Consider the following 24,992-nt stretch of genomic DNA (forward strand, 5'->3'; position numbering starts at 1 on the left):
GTGTTCGATGAAATTCCCGGACCAAAACCTTTAAGTGATTTTCATCTATTACCCTTAGAAATAGCTGACGAGGTTTATTAGTGACTATATATATTTGTTTATATTATTGATTATTTGATTGTCTTCAGAAGAAGTTGATGAATGATTGATTAGTAAAGAGATTAGTGTCATGGAATTGAGTTAGTCTTGCTTAGTGTTCTATGGCCTAAGAATTATTACTTGTTGGAAGTTGTATCTCTTTCTCTTTAATCAATTTCTTTGACCTGGGATTTGTCTTTTATCTTATCTTTAGTATCTTTGCAGTCTCTCGTTTGTTTAATTTCAAATCTAGTTAGATTTTTTGCAGCTAACATAAGAGACAAGAAGTTGTTTGCTCTGCACTTGCTCTTGAACAAAGTGATAATCAAGAGCAAAATGCTTCATTTCGAGAGTGAAAACCCCGGATGTGCAAACTGGAAAGTTGCACCAATGTCGAGCTCACTCTCATAAGAGAAAGAAAGAAGAATAAAGAGAAGAAGAGGAAAGCGTCAAGAAATTTAGGGTTTTGCATCAGATTAGCTCTCATGCCATATAAAGTGATTGTGAAGTGTGAACTGATACTTTATTAATCACATAAGGGTTCATATATCTCTACACAACATGTAGAAGATTAAAACTATAGATACGAAAAGATCTTTATAGATATACAACACTACCATATCCATACTAACACTTGTAAATTTGGCTGACTATGTTAGGAAAGCCTAACACAATGACAATGAACCGAGAAAGACACATACCCGAAACTCTTTTTATATGGAAATTAGCAAAATCATCATATAATATAGTACAGAAATTGAAATAGGAAGAGGTTTAGATTACATAATTAAACTGGATAAACTAAAAATATAAGACATAACCACAAATCAAAGATTTGTGACTGAGAGAGAAGTCATGAGAACAACATCATCGGTAAAGACGAAAGAGATATAACATTGTTGGCATTGTCGTCTTCGTCCAAATAGATGCTGTCTAGAACTGCTTGTGATCCATCCAAGGAAAATTTGTTTCCTCACCATACTTCATCATCTGTTCAATGAATCCTTGGTCTTGAGTTCCATCATGATTCTGGTCTGGATAGTGAAACTCATCCTGAAACATAATTGGCATAACATTATTAATGCGTGAGAGTTATTAATCACAACTATACACTTGATTTTTAAACCAATGGTTACATTAACATTTTCTAGTAATAAAAATTAAATTAAAAACTAGCAACAAATTGTTAATTAGTAGGAGAATTAAGACCCAAACCTGATTCACTGCTGGGATGTAAACTTCTTGATTGTTACTTATCTGCAAATCAACATCAGCTGCTCCTTGGTTGGTCTGCAAATATTTGGTTAGTTCATGAGAGTTAAAGCATATGATAAAACTCATGTAACCTATGATTTAAATTACATGAAATAACCACAACAAACAAACATGATTCATGTATATTTCACAAAAAAATAATTCAAATCATATACATGATTCATGTATATCTCACAAAAATAATCGAAATCATATTCATGTATGAGTTCCAACACTATGTAAAGGAGGAAAAGAACTCACTTGTGCCATAGGAGGTGGTGGTGCCATGACCGGGGAAACATAGGATGGCAACATATCCCTTGAAGAAGACTCTCCAATTTCGAAATCCGGATTCTTGAGAGTTACATCCCTATGATGATAAATATTCTTAAGATACTTATCAACAAACTCACACAATTCACGACGATCTTTATTGTTCATGTCGGGGTCTCCCATCTTCCCTCCTTCAAGACACTTGAACATGGCTTCCTTAAGGCGAATCTCCTTGTTATCTTCAACCATTCGACGTTCTTGTTTCTTGGCTTTTTCGATACATTGGTTGAGAAACTCCTTTTGGTTCATCATAGTCCTTTTCGTCGCTGTCTCCGTATCTACCCTCTTGATCACATCGCTCACCTCTGGTTCTGATGGCCACACGTCTGGAGTTGGTTTTTCTGGATCGTAGATGACCGCACATGCATCAACACCGCACAAAGTCTTGATCTCCTTGAGTTTGTTCTTTAACCCTTCTCCCCTACGCCTGAGTGTTGTTCTCCGAATTGAATCATTGGATATGTAAGCTAGCTTAAGTTTACTTCTTTTTCCCATGACTACACTAAAGAGATGTGGTTTTTTTCATTACAATGTAGATACAAGACATATCTTTATACTGAAGTGAAAAGGTCCACATATTAGTTGTCATTTGTCAAGTTGCTAACTAAAATTAATTATAAAAAATTTGTATTCCAAATTTGAGTTAATTTTATTAATTAGCTAAATGTATTACACTAATTATGTATTTATTATTGAGATAACAAGTGTTAATTGTGAAGTTAACTTTCACTTTAAAAATGCGTTCGAAACGGTTATTCAAAAAAAGGGTTTTAATTACAAACAAACCTCCACCACTAAGAGACAAAAACAACATTTAATATGGTCAATCCGGTTTGATATTTTTGGTTAAGGTGTTTTTTTTCCCACCTCACACACTGAAACAAACTAAAAATCATACAAATTAAATTGAGATTTTTTTAGTTGTTAAATTAAATCTTATTAGGCTTGGCCCAATAATACCGTACCCTTCATGCTTTCAAAAGGATACTAGAACAACTAAAACAGTGAACTTGTTAACACAAGCCCAATAAGCTTCCTAAATGTTGATTCACGACACCAAAGTAACGGTGAGAGTCTACACATGGTTCTCGACCTTACGATGTCTACGAAACCTAACAAGTTATATCAGCTGGAGAATAAGATCAAGAACATATAACAATATTAACAGAGAAGATGATAGATTCACTAGTCACTTTTGTGTTTTAACATCGGGTGTGATTAGTGAAGTAAGAGAAAGTTGTACATTTTTATCTTTACCAATCACAAAAGCGTTACCCAAAAATTTTACTCTCTGCTTTATGTATCGTTCTTTTTTACACCTTTATACTATTTTCTAAAAGTTTACCGTTCCGGCTTACATCTTGTTTTGTACATCTTATATGATTCAACTTCTATGTTAAATATAGTTGGTTTTGTTGGTTATACTTCCTCAGAACGAAACCCAACTCGAGAATCTTGATTAGACATGTTACTAACCCGAAAAAGAAAAACAATGACACGTACGGCACTAATTCTTTGACTATGGACCAACGAACTAGGTAAGAGTCAAAACAACTAAGTTCATTTAAACACAAATCTAATTATGTGAGACAAAATGATCCACGTATCGTACGATTGTTAAGCGTTAAAGGAATCATGATTTTAGACTCCGTAGAGAGAAATAAGAAAGATTTGTTGAAGCAGTCTAGAATCTTAGAATTTGTATTCGTAATTTTAAAAAAAATCATATGATTTTCAACTATTTTTAATGTTCAACTTAATTTTTTGTGAAAGGGTGGCGTGGATCATGGACTTTGTTTTTTTTTTTTTATATAATCTTCCAAACATATATGAACACTTCAACTTCACGCGCGTACGGATACAGTGTACGGATTTTTTGGGTTGAAATTTATATGTTTTTTCATCGGTTACTATTTTATGGTTACTAGATTTCAGACTTCAGAAAAAATTATAAGATGTGGTGGTTCTTGCATAGAAACAACCATGTGATACACGCAATTAAAGAAAGTGTGTTAGTGTCAAATTAAAAGAACTGAAGAAAAATTGAACCCCAAAACGCATCTAAATCAAAGCAAAGACTTAAAATCAAAATTTAAGTTTCCTACAGATTTGTTAATTGGTTCCGGGAAATAAGCTAGATGTTAGTCAAATAATATAAAATAGTGTTATCTATAAACTCAAAATTTTCTATTATGAATCTTTTGAAAAGAAAAATTATAAATTTTGAGTTTATATAATTCGTGTTTTTATAGTTTAGGTAGAGTAGAGAAAACACGAATTTTTTTTCTGTACTCTACCTCAAAAATAAAAGTAAGTTATTATTAATCCATTATATACATATATGTATTTATAGTTTTTTCCATAAAGATACTACAAAATATTTTACTAAATTTTAGCAATTTTGAACATAAAGTCAAATATTGATTAAGTTAGAGATTATGAGTTTCGAAAATTATAAGATAAAGTTAGAGATTTGTATTATTGTCACTTAGAAGAAAAAAATCAATTCTGCACTTTCATAACACACATCAAAATAAATCTATGAACCACATGACCCACCATGCATGTTGGTTATATTTTTATATATATCCAAGTTACGTGCCATATATTTGAAAAATAAGTCATCGATCGAACCACTTATACTCATATAAAAAATTGTGTATATATATCTTGCTTGCTTGACCAATTTATATATTCTAAAGTGAAAGCTCTTGGTATATATATCTTAGGACATCCTTTTTTTAGTAAAAGACCATAAAAGCTTTATATTAGAGAAAAATGAAAAAAATAATATTACGTATATGGTGTCTCATTATGTCTACATACACTTGTGACCTTGTATACTATAAAGTATAAATCAGTATTTTAATTATTTCGCTTTGGATTAAGACATCGGTTAATGAATCTGAATTTGGATTATAGTTAAAGTATGAACTCAGAAAAATATTAGTGTAGATCGAGTCGTAAAAGAATTAAATTTCCACACCTAAAAAGATACAAGATAAACACGTAAGGTAGTTTTCATGCGTGATGTTGAATGAAGAAAGAAGAGATGATCTAATCTTTATATGTCTACACAAAAAGTTGGAAAAAAAAGTTTGGTAATAGTAAAAAAGAGTTTGGTACGCGTATGTGTGAAATGTGCGAGTGGGGTGATCGATGAAGAAGGGTTTTGGGATATATAATAGTAAAACACTCTAGAGCGTCTGACTCACGACTATGTATAGAACTTTTTTTTTTCCTTCTCGTCGTCGTTTGGGGTTTGGTATGCGATGACGTTTGTGTGACTCAATCGCAACTTGCCGTACCAAAAGTCTTGCCGTACTTGCTCTTCAATTACCAAACTACCCATTTCTTAATATAATCTTATCTTTGACAAAACAAAACACACACAGATGAGTTCTAGTCTTTTGGAACTAAAGATATCACGACCAGATGTGTCTTTGAGCTACGGTTTTAGAAAACAGATGAGTTTTTAGTGTTTTGGGACTAAGATATATCAAAGTAATGAGTTCTTTGAGCCCTTTTGATATATTTATAACTACAAGGCATGGTTATGGTTTCTCCAAGAAAGATCGATACCAGAACAACTACCAACTCCATGTGTTATCTTTCATTTTTTTTCTTAATTTATGTTCCACTATATAATTTTAGTCCCAGTTTGAAATATTAATTAAAGCTAGTTACTTGTTTGACAATAGATATTTTTATTGATTTTCTTAATGGTTAGATTATGAATGATAACAATATGTGTTGATGCAAACGCAGTTGTTCTACCATTATATCATAATTGTTCTACCATTATAACGCAGTTGTTCTACCATTATATCATAATTGGTTGGTACCAACATTATATAAGCTGATCACTTTTAGCAATAAACTTAGGGTCAAAGAACTTGAATTTGTTATGTTTAAAACTTATTTCTAATACGCGAAATTGTGTTAAATGTCTTCAAACTTTCATTTGTTGATATTTCTATAAATCTTAGTTTCAGTTTCTATTATCTTCTATATGATCGACGAAACTCGAATTCGCAAATATGTTAGGGTGGTTATCTACATGATCATCAGTTTAGTTATAAAAAAAATGACTTGTAAGCTAAAACAATAATGAAATATACATCATCTTAAGTAAGTGCATTAACTCATATATGTTCTTATAGATTCTGTTTACATATCTGTCTTGTTTAGCGGTTGAACATGATATAGTATATGATTAGTAAACAATAATCAAATGAATAGTCAGTTGTTATCATAGTTTTGTTTTTTTTTCTAATTTTGTATAGAATAACACGAAACTATTATTGAACGTGGAGGGTCAACGTAAAGGTGTTTGTTCAGCAAGAGGAAAGGGTAAAACAAGAATTTCAACACACACAAAAGTCAATGCAAAAAAAGCTAAGCTAAGTTTTTTTTCGCTTATATAATAAACACGTACGATCAAAAAAATACATTATTCAACAAAGTCTTCGTTTCATTATTCATTTTTTTTTTCATCTCTCAACCAAAACAAAGTGTGGAGTTTTCATTTTCTTCTTTTTGTGAGATGGAAAGGGAGAGATCAGATATGGAGATGATAAACAAGATGGCAAATTGTTTGATTCTTCTATCAAAGAATCAACATCAAAACGACACCAAAAGCCGCGTTTTCGCGTGCAAGACATGCAACAAAGAGTTCCCGTCGTTCCAAGCCTTGGGAGGACACCGAGCAAGCCACAGGAGATCGGCGGCGCTTGAAGGCCACGCGCCTCCTTCTCCCAAGAGAGTCAAACCGGTGAAACACGAGTGTCCCATATGTGGTGCTGAGTTCGCTGTAGGGCAAGCTTTGGGTGGTCACATGAGGAAGCATAGAGGTGGAGCAGGAGGAGGAGGCGGTGGCCGGAGTTTGGCTCCGGCTACTGCTCCGGTGACCATGAAAAAGTCTGGTGGTGGTAATGGAAAGAGGGTTTTGTGTTTGGATTTGAACTTGACGCCTTTAGAGAATGAAGATTTGAAGTTGGAGCTTGGGAGGTTGATTTTCTAAAATTTTGTTCTTTTTTCTTTTATTGGGGGGTATACATGTGTAGGGTTAAGTTTTATTTCATCTGATATTTTTATTTCTTTAGGCTTTCAGTAATTTTTGTATAAAAAAAAACTTTATGGTATTACCGTTATGTATAGATATATACATCTTATATTATCGAGTTATATTTTATCTCTATATTTTATATATAGCGTCAGATTACTGAAAGCCTAAAGAAATATATTGTATATTCACGTAGATATGTATATTTCCCGAATTCTGAAAACACTATGTTAATTAGTTTTGAACTCCAAATACACCTCAAACAAATGAAACTAGTAGTAGCTTAGAGAGTTTCTTGATAAAACTAATCCGACAAATGTGTATGTCTATAAACAGGAGTATAAGACATCTTGGTTTTGTTATGTTTCTGTAATTAGACATCTAGGTTTTATGTCTTGATCATAATTACTTTTGGTAACGAAAAAGGAAAGTCATTAACTAGAAATTTCGAGATTTCGTTTCGTTTTAGCTATGAATCTATATATGACTCTTTGGTTAACAGAAAAGACTGATTATAGTATTCAAAAGTTATGTCATGGTCACGGGAAAAAAATTATCCACATATAAATAAATCCATGATTGAAATAGGAGTCGACATCGATCTTGGTTTTGTACATCTAGTTTTGTTATAATGTCTTCTTTCTTCTTCTTTTTTCTTTTGTGCAAATTTATAATGTCTTCTTCATAATTACTTTTGGAAACGTATCACTTACACTTACTAGAAATTTCGAGGCTTCGTATTCTGATTATTAGTAGAATTCAAAAGTTATCTCATGATCATGGACAAACAAAATATTCACATAAACCTAATTGAAATGAGTCGTTGGTGATAAACATTTATGTGTACCTGGCTAACTAAAGACATCGATAAGAATAAAGCAAGTAATTGTAGTTTTAGTACTTCATAATCCTTGTAGATTTGGTAGACGTAATGTCTTATTATCTATACCCACTTCATAATCCTTATAGATTTATGTATTTATGATGATCATGATTATGAATATATGTGTGATGAGAGGCATGGCTGATCCAATATTTTGCCATGATTGGACCAATTTTGGAAACACAATTTTGTTAGTACATAGTTTCCTAGAAATTTTCATATAAAAACAAATTTCAAACAAAAGCATCCAATATAACAATTAGCAAACGTCCTAGCTAGATCTATATAGGTAACGATATATTTGACTAAATTGTGTGGAGATATAATTAATTAAGGAACTATAATTAAGGTTTGGATTTAGGGCTTCTTTGATAGATAACCAAAAACATTTCTCAAATTGGCACAAAAATTATCATAATGCAAAATGTCAATATTTTTTTCTGTTTTGTTTTCCGTGAGTGACGTACGATGTTATATAAAGATTACGCATTATCAGATTAAATGACATGATACTTTCTTAGAAATACATGCAAAAGCCATAGTATTAAGTTACAAATTGGCCAAGGTAACGAAGAAAGAAAGGCATTTTACTAGAAATTTTGAGATGCGTTTACATTTTAGCTGTATGACTTTTTGGTTCAAAAAGAAGACTAATTAGTATACAAAAAAAATATCCATATAATTAAAAACTAAATCTCAATTAAAATGAGTCGTTGGTGATAGAAAAATAAATATGTGTAGCGAAAGATATGAAGAAGAAACAAGTGAATGCAGTTTAGTGGTTATAGTCATGTAGTTTAGTTGTCATTGTCATTGGTGGATTTGATTATGCTTTGTGGATCTAATCAATTATGTATATAATGAGGATGGATTTTTTGTGTGATGGGCAAATAGCTTGCTTAATTAGTTTGTTGAATGGTTGAACGAATTGGAAAATTATATATATTAGAATTTTTCGTAGAGAAAACAAGTTTCAACCTAAGCATCGCTATGTTGTTTGGAACGTTGACGTAATTAATCACGTAAAATATGTTTTACCTCAAACGTACTTTACTAAAATATTAATTTTTAAGAGATATCAAAACGTATTTCTTTTTAAATAAAAAGTTATACTACATTAATATAATCTTAGAGTTAAAGGTAATATATCTAGTTTGCATGCACTAAAATGTGTGTATATATATACTGTATATACAGTCATAAATGACATTTAAACTATGTTTTTTTACTTTTTTAATTTGCATAATCATATTATATTTTGAGTTACTTTATTAATTCCTTTAATTAAAAAAAAACTATATGAGTAATACAATATACGACTGATTAATTGGCTTGTGGACTACAAATAATAATAAGTTATCATCAAAAACAAATCCAATTAAAATATATATATATAATATAAATTGCATTATGTAATTGTTGGTCCCATATAATTACTTTTCAAACAGATTGTTCCCCAAACACAAATTATATATATTTCTAAACATGTTTTCCTCTTAAAGCCCAAACTGATAGGAAAAGAAAAAAAAAAGATTTTGGAGATTTGTAAAGAGAATTGATAATGAGAGATGACTATAATTTTTCATATTTGTGTCCGGTCCAATATAGATTTTTTAAACTGAATAGTCTTCAACAGATTTTCAGAACTATCATTTTCACCTTAGTCGCTATGAAACAATAATGTGGTCTCTCGTCAACTAAATTAATGGTTGGAAACGATTAACTAAAATTTAGACAATTATCTCTTTGGCAATATATTCCCAAAACGATTTTGGGAATCCAATTAGTTCTGGATTTCAGAAATATAATCTAACTAGCTAGATATGCTTTGATTTTGTTATATATGAGTTTTTGAGGTTTCTTGGTGAAGATGGTAATGATGTAAATATATATATATCATGTATGAGTTTATGTCGTTATCTCGTTATTATAAATTAGTATAGTTTCGTCGGCTAAATTAATTAATTTACAAGGGATCAAGTTAGTAAAAAGGTCAACTATTTGTTGAACTAGTGATTCTGAGAAATTCACAAAAGCCTCCACTAGCTAGTAGTATTCAACAAATCCAAAAGTTCCAAAAAAAGTTGTAGAGACTGAAAATAAATTTCATGAAGAAACAACATATATAAAAACAACAAAAAAAAAAAGGACGTTTAATTATTACATGGACTTCAAAGAACTGAATAGAGGAAGTAAGGAGTAAGGATTTGTCAATTCAGAGTTTTATTAGAAGCAAAGTCATGGTCGACGAGACTAGGATTAGGCCCAAGAGATCAACCTAATGAAATGCTTTATCGTTGAGTCAATTCACTGTAAATTAGTCAGATGTCAAATGGCTGTGTTGGTGGTATGGTCCTTGCAAAGCAACTTGAACTTTGTGGACTTAAGAAACTTGCTTAGTTATTACATAGATCTATGTCCTCTAATTAAGGTTTGTTACTGATAAATGTGTATATGCAAGTAGAATTAGACTTTGGCTTTTTGTGTTAATTTTTTAATTTCGGTAATATTTTGATGATTCAATGGTTTTTCTGAATATTATATATATATATATATAATCAACAGAGCTAGTATAATCCTATATTAATGTCAAACTTTGAGTTAATGAGACAAATCTTAACACTTTGATTTAGTTCATCTCTCTTCTATCTATACAAACTCAACTAACTTTCTTCGTATATCCTTCACAACTTACTTAATATTGTCAAATTGTTTCAATTTCTATCACTATTAATATTAATGAATCGTTAGCATTTTACATCACCTTAATAAAATTGATTGGTACCTCTTTTACAAACAAACCACCTTATAAGTTAGAAGTGATTAGAATATATGTGGTTGGAATAAGTGGTTCGAAGAAGCAATTAGAAGAGAAATTTAGACGGTTGCCGACCACCCAAAAGATAAGATGTTTGCATCACTTTGCTCAATACTTGGAACTTTTTTTTATTAATTTGTTTTATTCTTAAATTTCTGAGAAAAAACCAAAATACTTTTTAATGATTATTTTGAAGTTTTATCTATATTTGATTTATTTATGTTATTGTTTTTTAAAAAAATAGACTATTTTAACCGCTTAATTTACATCAGCAATTCTAATTCTTCTCTACAAAGAAGAAAAACACTTAAGTTATCAACACCTTTTCAATCCAACGAATATAAAGTCTCCACGTCATTACTCCTCGTCAGAGGAAGCTTCCCGTTGCTGCAGAAGCAGAAGCAGAGCAAGCACCAGTATAGAAGAAAACCTAAAGAAGCCTCAGTCACAGGAAGAAGAAACAAGATCAAGAAGACGGTATATTCAAGAAACTTGCGCAAAAAGCGTCGAAGTTGGCTAGGCATAATAAGAAACCAATGGAAGTTGCAGACAGCTTTTAGACTTGTGTTACATGGTGAACTTGCTAATCATGCTGTTTATAAGGGAACCAAGGCTGTTACTAATTAAGTTTAATAGCTCTTAGATTTGGGTAGTTTAGTTAGTTAGTTTTTTTTGGGTTTAGGGTTATGATCTTGGTTTGGTTTTGTATTTAATCTGATGAGTTTATGGTTTTGGATGTAATTTGTTGAAGAATGTTATGGAATGAATGTTTCTTTTGAAGTAGATTATCAATGTGTCGATTTTTTAAAAAGTTCTACAAGAAGTTTGAGTGTATATGGATGGTAATTATTACTGAATGAAATTTTTGCTATATAATATATACAAACTCTCATTTTCTAAATGAAAGCTCCTTACATAGCCAGGGAGAGGTCTAAGATGACTTGACCTCCTTAAGAAGAAATTATGTTATCTGGTTCTATTTCTTCGATTAATCTCTTTATCAGTTATGAGATATAGTCATATAGATGAAATACTTGAGAAAAAACTTGTATATTTTGTGGTTCATGTTTCAGTAGTTAAAAAATACATTAAAATCCAAAGTAATACAAAAATCAAATGAATATTGAATAACAGTTATTTTAAACATATATTTTAGAATACACCAATCAAATGCATAATCCAATAATATTAGATTTATTGTAATTTTAATATAATAACAACAACTGATTTCGAAATTCATCAAATTCCATTAATATAGAATTATTAAATAATATCCCCTTGAATTCATATACTTAGAAAGTCCAACGAGCACATTAGCATTAGTCCCACTTCTAAAACTTAATTATGATTAACCTCACTTGTGAAACAAAATTTAAGTAACGTAACTTTAAGCAAGTACAGTTAGAAGTTGTCAATGGGTGACGTGTGGTAAGATTGGTTTTTAAAAAATGACAACCAAATTTAAATTTGAGTTTGTTTTGTTAATTTTCCTTTTGGTCGAAGAGTTTAATTGAATTATGGTTTATTTAGATTTTATACTGTTTTTTTTTTTCTATGAAAAACAAAAAATAAAGTAGTGTTGGTATATCACTAACCTGTTTATTACTGCCACATACTCATAGGATTTAGTCAAAACCACAAACTTTACAACACTACTTAAAATATCCTAAAATGTTACACACTCATCATCATTGTTAAAATCTCATGACTCATTCTCAACCCTTCATTGACCTCTTCTCTAATCCTATCATTAGTGACACTTAGTTCACGGTGGACATTTCTCTCTCGTTTAGTTAGGTGGATTAATCATTAAACTCGGTCACTAACAATTTTTATTCAAACACCACAAACCTAATTAATTTAATTTATATTAATTCAAGATTAACAACAAAAATGGCAAACTCGTAATTTTCTAATAGAGTTACGTGAAAACGTGTAAGCGCCCTCTCTCCCACTCTTCCTCTCGACTCTCCTCACCATTTGTATAATCTCAAACCTAAACTCAAATCCTTTTTTTTTAACATAACCCTCAAATCTTTTTTTGTTATTCTTACAATGGAACCAATTCTTGAGAAAGTCTCAGAGCGTTGGCCAGTTCTTGTACAAGCAGCAACATGGACAATACTCCTAACGTTCACGGTGGCTTTGGCTTCATTCGCTCCGGAGATGGCGTTCGTGTCTCAAATATCATCTTCAGATGGGTTTGTGAAGATTCCTATGGAAGATGAAATGGTGATGGTACCGTCTGAAATGGTGAAGAAATCGACTTTTGATGTTTTTGTTCCGACCATATTCGCAGGAGTCATGGTTGTTGCTTCTGTCTCTTTGTTACGGTCATGTCTTGGTATCGAAGGTGTTGTAGAAATGGAACAAGAACAATGTTAGATTAGATCGTTCCCACTTCCCAGTATTTTAATGGATTGTATTAATTTTCATAGTAACGTTTTTGTAATTAAACAAATAATACTAATAAATTTTAATAACGTTTTTGTAATATTTTAATAAGATTATATATCTGTAATTTTAGTGATACAGCAACAAAGGGTCCTTAGCTCAGTGGTAGAGCAATTGACTGCAGATCAATAGGTCACCGGTTCGAATCCGGTAGGGCCCTTTATCTTTTTCATTATTTTATCTGTTAGAATCTGTATCGTGACCGTTGCTTATATTTGATCTGACGGTGAATCTTTCATTAAAAAGAGTATGCCCAGGATCGCTGACGTGGCTAGTTATAGTGACTCATTTTGTGTGTTGGTTGTTTCAATCTTTTGGGTAAAATAGATAAATTTAGCCCACAAGGTTTATGAGTCTTATCTTTTAATCTGCAAACTCTTAAATGTTCACATTTAGTCCATATTTGTTTTCAATCTTCAAAAGCCCAATGCTTTATAATGTAGATATTTAGATGAATTAAGAGTTGTAATGTAAGACTAACGTAGATTAGTTTAGACTAATTAGAGCAACTGATACTATCATTAATTTAAATCTAGTCCACAACTTTTGAAATGCTCACATTAGTCCATAATTTGATTTTTAATCTTCCAAAACCCAATTCAATTTTATAAAATTGTAATACTGTTCTTGTGAGATTCACTCAAACCAATCGATGATCTTTCACCCTAATCATCATGAATTTTTGGAAGTAATTAGGATTAGTTTAGAGCAAATTGATACTATCATTAACCAAATGAGAACTTCATTACATCCACTAGCAATTACCCAAACCCTAATTACAACCCCTAAAAACTTCATCCCAATTTCCGAAATTTCTTGACAGCAAGACTTAAAAACACATAATCATCAACAACAACAACAAAAACCCAGAAATTTAATTAAAAAAACTCAACCACCGAATCCATAAAGAGTTCTTCCTTGTCTCTTCAAAGCATAAACAACGTCCATGGCAGTAACAGTCTTCCTCCTAGCGTGTTCAGTGTACGTCACAGCATCTCTAATCACATTCTCGAGAAAGATCTTCAACACACCTCTCGTTTCTTCGTAGATCAGACCACTGATACGTTTCACTCCTCCTCTTCGAGCTAGACGACGTATCGCTGGCTTTGTGATTCCTTGGATGTTGTCTCTTAGAACTTTCCTGTGTCTCTTCGCTCCTCCTTTGCCTAACCCTTTCCCTCCTTTTCCTCTTCCTGACATTTTTTTTCTTTCTTTGGGACTTTTTAAGTTTTTGTTTTGTTGCAGAGAGAGAAGAAGATGATGGGTTTATAAAGAAGATGATGGATTCAGAAAAATGAATCCTGACCGTTCGTTTTCATGTTTGATCGTACGGTTAAAGATGACGATTCGCGAGAAAGGTTTTAAAGAACTATTGACCGTTGATTAGATTGTATCTACGGTTTTTGATTGGGTTATTAAGTCAGTCGCGGATCGTGTATTTTTGTTTTTCGTCCAGTGAGTGAACCGGACCGGTTAAATGTTTTTCATCGTTTTAATTGAACTAGTTAATTAAACCGGGACGGTTATTGATGATTTGTGTTCTAATCTTGTAAGAATGAAGCGATGTCGTTTTGAGTTGGTTTCGGCTCTGTTTTTAAACAGAAACAGAGTTTTTTTATAAGGTTAGTTTAAGCTCAAAGCTCTTGTGTGTATATATAACTTCTTGATTCTTTGTCTTCTCTTCCTAAACTCTTTATCTTTTCTACAACTCAAGAGACTCCATTGATGATCAACTGCAAAGTTATGTACTTGAAATCACACAAAAAAACTCGTAAAAAGGGTATGTTTCTTGAATTGATCATCAAACGAGATAAGCACAATCTTGGTATTAGCTTCATTTTCATACTATGAACTAGAACTTAAAATCAGCTACCAAGCAGTAAATATTTTCATGGATCTTATTCAATACAAAGCTAATTATAAGATAAAAGAAAATTCTGCACTGGTCACTACTTACAAAGTCAACTTAGATAAACATAATTAATTGGTATTTTATCATTTTATATGTCTGATATGTCTGATGTGACATTGTACCTGACTATAAAAGAGGAAAAGTATTCCGCTGCCGGGGTTTGAACCCGGATTTCATCATTTGAAATTAACCTTTGTGCTACAGCGGATCGGTTGAACATATCTCTAATCAATTAGTATACTACATAGAGAAAAAAATTAGTGTTTTCTTAACATTAAGAAGAGAAGATGCTCTAGTTTTGTTGGAGTGTTACTGGTTTGAAGCATTTAAACAGTACTTCCAAAACTTAAGGATGGTGTGATTTAGCTAGAAGCAAACAATGTTGTTTTTTCAGGTGGTGAAGATTCTTATTCTAACTGAAGAAAGGAATTGTTACAATGTCTTAGAGCTCAAAAGCTCTGATATATCTTCTCTTTCATTCTTCTTGTTTTTCTCTTTTTGCAAGGTGTTGTTCTTGGATCACATCGATCTTGAAAAACTCACAAAACTTGTGTTCTTGATTTAATCTTCAAACCAATACCATAAGTATTCGTCATACAAGTCTTAGCAAGTTTAGATATACAAAATGATAAGCACAGTCTTGGTATTAGCTTTATATCGTAACTTGAAGCACAAATCTTGAAGCTAAAAAACTTGCAGCCAAGATATTCCTTCATGAATCTCATTCAAGTCAAAACTCATCAAAGATCGAACAAAACTTTCCCCTTCTCCTAATAGTTTCATCTTAAAAGTCAACTTAGATAGTTAGATCACAAGCATATTGATTTTAATTTAAAAAAAATGTTATATATTAGAAATGTCCTTTACCACTAGGAAGAAAGAAAAAAGAAGTGTTCCGCGGCCGGGGTTTGAACCCGGATTTCATCATTTGAAATTAACCTGTGTGCTACCGCGGATTTGTTGAACGAATCTCTGATTAAGTAGTATATATATAGTTCTATATTAAAAAAAATTAGTATTTTGCTACCTACTACCATGTGTTAAGACTTAACTTAAGACCTTGAGATGAAGAAGAGGAGAGACTCTAGTTTTGTTGGAGTGTTCTCTTAAAAATGTCATTCTCATAACAAAATCCAAGTAGTAACATCACTCCTTAAAAAGTTCCTCGTTAGGAAGCTTATTAGCTACAAACTCAAAATGCAAAACAGAAAGATCAAAACACACGATCAACGAGCTTCGGGGATTAATATGTGATTAGGCTTATAATCACCGGTGTAAAAAAAAAGAAAAAAGAGAATTAAGAAAAAAAAAAAAAAAAAACAAGAAATATACAATTCCATGAATATAAAACACACACAATGTTTTGTCTTCTTGGTGAAATAAGTATCACTTCTTTGAAACACCAAGCCTTAGACGAAAATCTTCTTCCATAAGAGGAAGTCCTTCACGTAGCTTCACTTTTGGTTCCCAACCAAGAACTTCTTTAGCTTTGCTTATGTCTGGTTTCCTCTGCTTTGGATCATCTGGTGTGTTCTCTACCATCTTTATCTCGATGTCCGGTTTAATAAGCTGTATCGATTCTCATTAGTATACATTACTTATTTGTTACACAATAACTAGCTATAATATCCACATTTATGTGAAATGGTATTACAAAAATGACATTGCTGACTAACCTCTTTAACCGTCTCAGCGAGTTCAACCATGGTGAATTCACCTGGATTGCCTATGTTGATTGGTCCGGTTTGGTCTCCTTCCATCAGACGCATTAGACCGTCCACCTACAAAACCAAAGTTTCAATAAATTTTGCGGTGTTATCAATCAAAATATTGTAAAAGAATGATAAAGATAATGATTTGCTATATAGTATGGACATGCATACCATGTCTGAAACATAACAGAAGCTGCGGGTTTGTGTTCCCGGTTTCTGAACAGTTAGAGCTTCTCCCCTGCAAACAACCAAAACCAATAGTCTAAGATTCAACTCAATATAGAAAAAGGTAAGACTCAAGAACTTGAGGTTAGTCTCACTCTCACCTGAGAGCCTGAGCAATGAAGTTGCTAACGACACGACCATCATCTATGTTCATACGAGGACCATATGTGTTGAATATTCTTGCAATGCGTATTTCTACATTGTCCCCATAAACAATAACAACAAATCAGCTAATAAGACTAGATCCAAGTTTCCAAGGAAATGGTAAAAGAGTGATTAGTTTACCAATCCCATGTTGCCTATGGTAATCAAACATAAGAGTCTCTGCCACACGTTTCCCTTCATCATAACAGCTTCTAACACCTTATAATGTGCAACAACATACCCATTGATGTGTTAGTTCATTAGTTTAGTTTATAGCCGAGATTGATTACAAGTACTCGGTTATAAATGACTTACCGATCGGGTTTACATTTCCCCAATAGCTCTCAGGTTGAGGATGAACCAAAGGATCACCATAAACTTCAGATGTTGAAGTAAGCAAAATTCTAGCTCCAACTCGCTTAGCTAGTCCTAACATGTTAAGTGTGCCAATCACATTTGTTTTTATCGTCTGCCATATAAAGATGGAAGATATGATCACATTATATCATCATTATAGCGGAATTTGGTTAACGAAATTTAACAAACCTTAACAGGGTTGTGTTTGTAGAAAATTGGAGAAGCAGGACAAGCTAAATGGTAGATTTGATCAACCTCTACTAACAAAGGCTCTGTCACATCTGAAAGATTTTTTGATATTAAAGTTACTAATGTTTTGGATTATGAGTATAAATTAAGTTTGACTAATCAAGATTTCAAAAAGATAGATATATACCATGACGAATGAGCTCAAATCTTGGATGACCAATCCATTTCTTGAGATTGTCTTTTGATCCTGTGAAGTAATTATCCGCAACGATAACTTCGTTCTTTTCGTTTTGCATCAATCTATCAACGAGATGTGAACCAATGAATCCAGCTCCTCCAGTTACCAAAATCCGCATATTCGACTGCATTCCCAAAAATTATTCAAGAATTCAATTGCATTACTATTTACTACACCGGGTTCAGAACCACATAGAGCATGTTGTTGACCATATAAAATAAAATCAATGTCAAAGAAAATTCAACTATCAAAGTCTTTTTAGGTGAGATTGAGATCTAACACAATGAATCTCAACTTTTTTTTCACTTTGACTTGCATAACTACAACTTTTAACTAGCTGTTAAGTTTAGAGAATAGAACTGACCTGAAAAAACTTGGAGTTACGCAGAGGAGAAGGCATCGGTGGTGGCTTTGTCGTCGTCGTCGTCGTCCCGTTGGAAGAACTCATCGCCATTTCTAACAAAGTAGAATCAAAATTAATAAACTAGATTTTACATATTCATCATGAGAATAAACATGTAGATTCACATACATAATCACACCGATTAGAGAACTTATAACAACCTGGTGAGGTAGTGAGAAGCTTGGTATATAACGAAAACTACTATAAACTCTTATGATCTTGATGACATAACAAAGATTCAATATTTATACGCATGTAAACTTAGATATAAAAATCATATGATGAAACAAGAAGATGAGTCCTACCAAAATTTGTTAACTACGTCAACACAAAAATAAAATAAACTCGTGGAATGAAAAAGAAAAGAAAAAAAAAAGATCCCTACCAGAAATATTGAAGCTTCAAAAGAACGAAAAGTGAGACACGACGAACTTCACCAAACCCAATTCTAATTTGGTCACCAAACGTCGCTTACGAATGAAGTTTTCAATATAAAAAAATAAACTCAGAACATTTGTTATATTAAGAAAGAGAGAAGAGAGAAAACAAAGACTCAAGAAGAGTTTGACTTTTCACTATTATCGACTCCAAGTTTTGACTAAAGATTAAAGCATTTAATGGATCTTAAATTTCGAGATTTGCGACGAGATTAAAATTAAACTTGTATGATTATTAAAGTCATTAAGCTAAGGATAATAGGATATTAATTATATAAATAAAAAATAGGATAAGTAGAGTTTACGTGAGACATGCGCAGTAGGAAACATTGTTGTTATTTGCATCATATCCTTTATATTAAAAAAGAAAAAAAAAACCTTCAAAATACTTCACTTAATTTTAATTTGGACGTTTAATACATTATTTTTTTTGTTTGAAACAATCATACCCATATATTAATAAAACACGTAATTTAATACCCAACAAATTAAATATTATCATTTTCATACAATCTCTAAATTAAATTTGTTTATACTAATTATATATTTATATTTAGTTAAAATCTTAAATTATTTTTAGTACTAACTAAGATATATGTGGGATATGATGCATATCTTATTTTTGGTATAAATTTTAATCTATTATTTATTAAGATGGAGTACGGAAATTAAAAATCTAGTTTTACGATGAAGTGGATAAATAAAATTTTCTGCATAATAGAATGCGTATATTTAAAATCCGATACAAACCTAAAATTAATTATCTAATTAAAGTGTTGAAGTTTCTGATTAATTGCTTCTTTTTTTTGTCATTATTACAAATTATACGTCTCTCTTTGACAGGGACCGGACTCGAACCCGAATCTGGTGAGAAGGCAGCAGAGGTGAGAACCAGTAGCCCACTTGTCCTTCTCGTTTCTGATTAATTGCTGTCGACTCAATTTTGTTGACTAAAAATTTGATTACTGTAATAAATAATAGAAACTAGCGAATTAAAACAAAAAGTGGCTGTAGTTTAGTGGAATTCTTTAGTGGTAAGAATTCCACGTTGTGGCCGTGGAGACCTGGGCTCGAATCCCAGCAGCCACACTTTATTATATTTTTTCATAATATTTCGAAATCTTTAAAAGGCCTTAATGGGCTTACTCAAATAGGCCCAAGAAAATATAATATTACAGAAGAAAACCTTTGTACTTTTTGTAGGGACTTTTTAACGCCTTCCCACTTCACACAATTGGTATTTAATTTGTTATTGTTGGTATTGGTATAAACCGGTTAAACCACAAAGCCTTATTTTTACAGAAAAGAGAGAAAGGTAAACACAAAAACAAACGTTTCCTTCTTTCACACGTCATTGTTGTTTATCAATGAGAAGAGATACAAAGCATCATCATTTGTACAAAGAACGTATTTTGCAAGAGATCTCATGCAAGTTAACATGGCTTGAAGGGTTCTCTGATTGAACAACCTCTTTAACCATTTCCTCAATCTCTCTTGTCTCTTTCCCAATCCTCTCCACACAAAACCCTAATGCGCTCAAACTCAACACGACCTCACTCTTGTCCACTTTAACCTCGTCTCCTTCTCCTTCTTCCACACGGAATATTCCTTCAGCCACGCTTCTGCAATGCTGGAGATATGTCTCTAAAATCTTCTCCGGCTCGCTCACGGCTGTTGAGAAGCTAGGGTTTGGTGTCTTCCCTAGCTCAATGTCCCATGAGGTGTTGTCGCTCTTGGCTAGGGCTTGTTCGAGGGCGTCGAGTGATTTGAGGAGTGTGATCTCCTCGTATGATTTTGCTAGAAGACCTATGCTCCCTGTTAGACTCTTGAGATCTTTGTCTACGGTGCTTAGAATCTCCTTGCACTGAGGTGATTTATCTTTTCCTTGTTCTCCAAGAAAGCCTATGGCGTAACCGCTGAATTGCAATAAATCAGCCATTTTTGATAGTGACTTGAACAGCTTCTCGTAGCAAGAGAAGTTGAAAGGCGAAAACCAGAAACTTGGCTCTGCATGGGCTTCTGCCGTGAACTTCTTGAGCTCATTTAAGTGACTTCTCAACTTCTTTTGACTCTCCATTATCTCTGCTTTACTCGCTTTAGCTCCAAACAAGCTTGCACACTCGTACAAAGCGTGGAAGCTTCTAGAGAGCTCAAGTTTAGCTATGTTAGCGGCTCTTGTTGGTTGAAAGACAAGCTCCACCATGATCGAACAAGACAACCCAATAAAAGTCTCGATGATTCTCTCAATCGCGAACTCGCTTGGTGGCCCAAAATTCTTTCTTCCGAGGATCAAAACGGCTCCTATAGCCGCCGATATCCCTCCGGCCTGTCCGTACATCTTGCTCCTGCTCAAGAAGCTAGAGAAGAGAAACCATGGAAGCAAAGATAGAAACCTAACTGGCAAAAACTTCTGAAAGACAAAACAACCCATCACTCCATACACTGTTCCTATCACTGTCCCTTGTGCCTTCACGTTCGCCACTTTAAACGTTGCCTCTCTTGCCGCTGCGAAGCTGACAGCTACTGGTAAACCAGCCCAATATCCGTTTGGCTTACTAAATATTGAACCTAGCAAAATCGCTAAACCTAACGAAAGCGAAAGCTTCAACGCTGGCATAACCTTCTTGCTGTCCCAATCACTTAACCAAAACTTCGTTTTGGATTTTTCTAAGACCTTGACTTTGTTCTCCTCCGGTTTAGCTATTATGATGGTTTCAAGGAGCCTGAGGCAGAACAAGAAGAAGTAAAACGGCAAATCTTGAGGCGTTCCCGGGATCTCCTGAAGTGTTTGGAGGCACTCATCTGATTTTTCTGTATCGGATTCTGGTGTTACCGATGGTTGCGGACTATTGTTTACTCGTTTGATTGAAAGAATCACACGTTCTTGTATATTCTTGAGATCTTCTTTGACTTCACCCTCAAGTAAACTCGAAGGAATAGGAGATTTGCTTGCTACTACCATTTCCATTCCTCTAAGAGCAATCTCCATGCTCTGTAGTTTCTCTCCTTTGTTATCATTCACGTTTTGCCACCTCCATATCTTAAACGGTAGCCTCTCCCATGTCATGCTTGGCTATACACACATAAATGTTCCCATATATATTAGATATATTGTACATGCATTTATACCAAAAAAATTAAAATAGTATGCGAAATAGATAATTACTTCGTAACGTTTGAGTTTTTGATAAAGCTTGGAGGAAGAACGAGCCAACACTCTAGCCTGTGAGACTGACGCCGTTGCTGACATAGCATCCTCGGTGCAAAAAGCCTTCATGTACAACTTCACTCTCGTCGTTACATTTTGACCAACCTCTTTGCAGCTTTGTTTCACCTATACATATTTAATGTTAAATATTAGTTTTCAATTTAATTTTTATCTTAACATTATTAGGGAGAATCCCATGCCATTGCCATTTGGTTTAGTACTATACACGAAGAAGTATATATGTAACTTTGGGATTATATAAATTAATCAAAAAGGGAATCATATTTGTCTGTGATGCGACACAGCTTGTTCGCAATATTGGGAAGAATTAAGACAAAATTTTCATCGGTGGTTGCTGACATAAGGAAGATTAGTCGTATATAATAATGTAGTACGGAATAAAGTTAGCAACACACTTTAATACCCACGTCAACATGTTTCTTGACTGTACAAGCAAGTCCACTAATATTATATGACATGCTATAATTATATCTATTAATTTTCTCCTTCCTTCGTTTGTTTCATCAAATCTAATTCGAACACGTATATAGGTCGACAAAATCTTGAAAAATCTTAACCATACTAATTATATATTTTTCTAAATCGTGAAAATATACACATAGCTAGTTTTGTTTTCACATGCAAATACAAACACATAAGTTAGTGTTTGAAATGATAAAGACTATAGTTCTACTACTATTCTACTAAGTACGTAGAGAGTTACATGTGAGAACATATACATGAATAAGACAAGTTGAGATATTTGTTACCTCACAAGTAGCCAAGCGAGGAAGTGGGAGGAGAAGTGCAAGAACGCAAGCTAAAACACCAAGCGCGGTACTAGCCGCGACTCGGAGAGGGTGCATGACCGGATCAGTCTCAGCTCCTTTAATATAACCAATAACATAAATGAGAACGATTTGGCCTAAAGCGATTCTCTTAGCCACCAAGTGGGTCGAACTATTAGGCAGAACCACCACGAACGCAGCTAGAGCCGCGGCGAGAGCAGTGGTTTCGGCCGTGAGACGAGCTGGTCCTATAAGCTTCAACGTGACGATCGCAGGGCCAACGCTCTGACACGTGGCGTAAAGAGCTAGCCAGCAGCCACGTAGCGTGTCTCCGAGTGTAGCGTCGGTGATGATGAGGATAACCGTGACGTAAGAGAAGGCCGGGAATGCTACGTGGCGGTTGATCCATTCGGGGCCGTAGAGTGTAGCTGCGCCAACGAAAGTGCAAGCTAGAGCTGTTCTGAACGCTGAGGCTAGGCACGTGCGCCACATGGCTCGGCCTCTCTCAGTCATTTGCATTATATATATAGACAGAGAGAGATATCGAGAGAGAAAGGTGCCAAAGACAAAGCTAAAAGAAGATAAAGCTTATGCTTGGGAGCTAGTTCGTTGTTGTGTTGTGTAAGAATCTAATGATTTGAAGTGAAATAATAGAGAAAATCAGAAGAATATGGAATAATATTTTGAGAGAAGTGTGTGACGATGAAGGGAGCTTATAAAGATGCGTCGATTTGATGAGTGGGTCAGTGGACGTGGAAGTACACCAAGTGGGTTCCACGTGCGGAAATTAATGGATTTATTAGGTTAATTAAAAATCAAAATTTTATCTTTTTAATTTGATGAAAATTTTTATAAAAAATTTGATACGGCATAGTGGCTATATAGTAATGATCAAATTTGATGACTATTTGTGTGTATGTCCATGTTCTTGGCTTCTTGGCCTCTATTCGGGTGGAACATACTAAAAAGGAGCAATGGTGTTTTATTTTAGTATTTGACACAAAGGTGGTCTTAAACGTATACCACGTTTTGATCAAAAAAGGTTTAAAAAATTGTATTCGTATCTAATGAGGGATTCGAGTTTATGGAGTTCATATAAAAATTCTTATTTACGTGTACTGCTTTGAGATCAACTAGTTTAATTGGACGACGAGGCCAGTCTTTCGGGTTTAATAGGTCTGATTATTGGTGATCAGATTTCTAATAAGTTTACTTTTATAGTGTTTTAGAGAAAATGTTGTGGTGAAAATATAAGAAATTAATAAATGCTCACAAAACTGTATTAATTAGTGGTTTGATGAATACTTTTTAAATTTAAGTTGGTGTTCTATTGAAAATTTGAATAATAATGTAATAAAATATTATGTATTGAAAGGAAATACATGGTTGTAAATATAAGGAATTCATTTATGATGAAAAATCCAAAAGTTATCCAAACTAACAGAAAGTGCAAGATACATTTCGAAATAAATAGTGTGAAACAAATTAAACCTCGAATGGACCTAAATACTAGTGTTATTATTATTTCTTAATTCAAAAGCAGTCATTTAATTGTAAGAAATGAATTATAAACAAACTTCTAATGCATTGAACTTTTAGCTAATATAACATGCTGATTTCACGAATGACATATAAATTATTAATACACAATTTTTGCAGTTCTTAAATATAATTACCGTCATATATACATATATGAAAACTTGGCCTAACCTAACAATATTCACAACACAAATAACAAAACACATATATGTGCTATCTATTATTTAGTCCATCTCTAGTGTAATATATTTTTAAATAGTCTTAAAATGAAAAGAAATGAAGTCAATTAGTGTGAAGATCAGTAAGAAGAAGATAGTAAACCTAATTAAACTGTTTCGGTTATTTGTAAATCATTTGCATGTAGTTCTTGTTTTATTTATGACATATTTATTATTATTTAATTTTATTTTATGGATATGTATTCTTATTCATATTATTTATGGATAATGTTTTCCAATTATTTATGCCAAGATATCTATAGTTTTTTTATCTGTCATACCATTTCAAATGTTATCTTTTGTCCATGCTCTGAAGTTCTGTAGGATACCAGACTACCGACTCAAAAGAAGAAAGAAGAAGAAAAACATAAAGAAGAAGACAAAGCCTCCCAAGATAACAAGATTTGCCGACTCAGAGATCATTGAAATCCCAAAAACTGATCATGTGAATTTTACGCAACAGATCATCCACATGCCTCACTCTTTGTTGTAGATCACATAAAAGACACGTAGAAACTTCTCATGCGAAACTAAAAATTAATCATCAAATACTCCAAAGTTCTATGCTTACATAAAAACAATAATCAAATATTTCATATATGATCTGAAATCTCACGTCAAATAGATAACTTAGTAACAACAATGCTTACACTTTTTTAAACACATGAGTTTGAACCACGTCAATTAAACTTTTACTAAATCAAAAACTAACATGAAACTAGTACGTATTACTTAGT

The 24,992-nt window shown here is 32.9% G+C and overlaps 6 protein-coding genes and 1 non-coding gene across 9 annotated transcripts; 3 read left to right on the top strand and 4 right to left on the bottom strand.

Moving 5' to 3' along the window:
* Window positions 1-776: 776 nt before the first annotated feature.
* On the bottom strand, window positions 777-2,160 carry LOC17889096 (agamous-like MADS-box protein AGL80). Its single transcript, XM_006295336.2, has 3 exons — window positions 1,594-2,160; window positions 1,294-1,368; window positions 777-1,131 (listed from the first exon to the last, which is right to left on the bottom strand). The coding sequence occupies exons 1-3, from the start codon at window positions 2,158-2,160 to the stop codon at window positions 1,012-1,014; spliced, it is 762 nt and encodes a 253-aa protein (XP_006295398.1). The 3' UTR covers window positions 777-1,011.
* A 3,982-nt stretch (window positions 2,161-6,142) lies between these two features.
* On the top strand, window positions 6,143-6,852 carry LOC17887734 (zinc finger protein ZAT12). Its single transcript, XM_006295042.2, has one exon. The coding sequence runs from the start codon at window positions 6,212-6,214 to the stop codon at window positions 6,686-6,688; it is 477 nt and encodes a 158-aa protein (XP_006295104.2). The 5' UTR covers window positions 6,143-6,211; the 3' UTR covers window positions 6,689-6,852.
* A 5,594-nt stretch (window positions 6,853-12,446) lies between these two features.
* LOC17890189 lies at window positions 12,447-12,816 on the top strand. Its single transcript, XM_006295420.2, has one exon. It carries the CDS (start codon window positions 12,487-12,489, stop codon window positions 12,814-12,816), a length of 330 nt encoding a protein of 109 aa, XP_006295482.1. The 5' UTR covers window positions 12,447-12,486.
* Window positions 12,817-12,973: 157 nt separating this feature from the next.
* TRNAC-GCA lies at window positions 12,974-13,045 on the top strand. The gene has a single exon. It is a non-coding gene; the product is annotated as a tRNA-Cys (tRNA).
* A 560-nt stretch (window positions 13,046-13,605) lies between these two features.
* Window positions 13,606-14,129, bottom strand: LOC17887679 (histone H4). Its single transcript, XM_006295232.2, has one exon. It carries the CDS (start codon window positions 14,083-14,085, stop codon window positions 13,774-13,776), a length of 312 nt encoding a protein of 103 aa, XP_006295294.1. The 5' UTR covers window positions 14,086-14,129; the 3' UTR covers window positions 13,606-13,773.
* Window positions 14,130-15,896: 1,767 nt separating this feature from the next.
* On the bottom strand, window positions 15,897-18,532 carry LOC17890513 (UDP-glucuronic acid decarboxylase 6). 3 transcript variants are annotated; one of them, XM_023784301.1, is made up of 10 exons: window positions 18,451-18,532; window positions 18,027-18,118; window positions 17,612-17,786; window positions 17,425-17,516; window positions 17,194-17,347; window positions 17,020-17,097; window positions 16,836-16,929; window positions 16,681-16,747; window positions 16,474-16,578; window positions 15,897-16,366 (listed from the first exon to the last, which is right to left on the bottom strand). In XM_023784301.1, exons 2-10 carry the CDS (start codon window positions 18,114-18,116, stop codon window positions 16,184-16,186), a joined length of 1,038 nt encoding a protein of 345 aa, XP_023640069.1. In that variant the 5' UTR covers window positions 18,117-18,118; window positions 18,451-18,532; the 3' UTR covers window positions 15,897-16,183. The 3 variants fall into 3 exon arrangements, with proteins under 3 accessions (XP_023640069.1, XP_006294492.2, XP_023640068.1); XM_006294430.2 differs by lacking the exon at window positions 18,451-18,532 and adding an exon at window positions 18,227-18,342; XM_023784300.1 differs by lacking the exon at window positions 18,451-18,532 and adding an exon at window positions 18,195-18,275.
* A 1,195-nt stretch (window positions 18,533-19,727) lies between these two features.
* Window positions 19,728-23,156, bottom strand: LOC17888508. The gene is made up of 3 exons (XM_006293643.2): window positions 22,481-23,156; window positions 21,669-21,836; window positions 19,728-21,575 (listed from the first exon to the last, which is right to left on the bottom strand). Exons 1-3 carry the CDS (start codon window positions 23,015-23,017, stop codon window positions 19,893-19,895), a joined length of 2,388 nt encoding a protein of 795 aa, XP_006293705.1. The 5' UTR covers window positions 23,018-23,156; the 3' UTR covers window positions 19,728-19,892.
* Between the last annotated feature and the right edge of the window lie 1,836 nt (window positions 23,157-24,992).

Source organism: Capsella rubella, unplaced genomic scaffold (genome assembly GCF_000375325.1).
Source record: "Capsella rubella cultivar Monte Gargano unplaced genomic scaffold, Caprub1_0 scaffold_4, whole genome shotgun sequence".
NCBI lineage: Eukaryota > Viridiplantae > Streptophyta > Magnoliopsida > Brassicales > Brassicaceae > Capsella > Capsella rubella.

Coding starts and splice junctions, on each gene's coding strand:
- LOC17890513 (XM_023784301.1), bottom strand. CDS start 18,116: ATGGCGATGAGTTCTTCCAACGGGACGACGACGACGACGACAAAGCCA. Junction 16,930..17,019: donor CCATAGGCAACATGGGATTG/GTAAACTAATCA, acceptor GGGACAATGTAG/AAATACGCATTGCAAGAATA. Junction 16,748..16,835: donor TTCATTGCTCAGGCTCTCAG/GTGAGAGTGAGA, acceptor GGTTGTTTGCAG/GGGAGAAGCTCTAACTGTTC.
- LOC17889096 (XM_006295336.2), bottom strand. CDS start 2,160: ATGGGAAAAAGAAGTAAACTTAAGCTAGCTTACATATCCAATGATTCA. Junction 1,369..1,593: donor CACCACCTCCTATGGCACAA/GTGAGTTCTTTT, acceptor AAATATTTGCAG/ACCAACCAAGGAGCAGCTGA. Junction 1,132..1,293: donor ACATCCCAGCAGTGAATCAG/GTTTGGGTCTTA, acceptor ATTATGTTTCAG/GATGAGTTTCACTATCCAGA.
- LOC17887679 (XM_006295232.2), bottom strand. CDS start 14,085: ATGTCAGGAAGAGGAAAAGGAGGGAAAGGGTTAGGCAAAGGAGGAGCG.
- LOC17888508 (XM_006293643.2), bottom strand. CDS start 23,017: ATGCAAATGACTGAGAGAGGCCGAGCCATGTGGCGCACGTGCCTAGCC. Junction 21,837..22,480: donor CTCGCTTGGCTACTTGTGAG/GTAACAAATATC, acceptor AAATATGTATAG/GTGAAACAAAGCTGCAAAGA. Junction 21,576..21,668: donor AAAAACTCAAACGTTACGAA/GTAATTATCTAT, acceptor ATGTGTGTATAG/CCAAGCATGACATGGGAGAG.
- LOC17887734 (XM_006295042.2), top strand. CDS start 6,212: ATGGAAAGGGAGAGATCAGATATGGAGATGATAAACAAGATGGCAAAT.
- LOC17890189 (XM_006295420.2), top strand. CDS start 12,487: ATGGAACCAATTCTTGAGAAAGTCTCAGAGCGTTGGCCAGTTCTTGTA.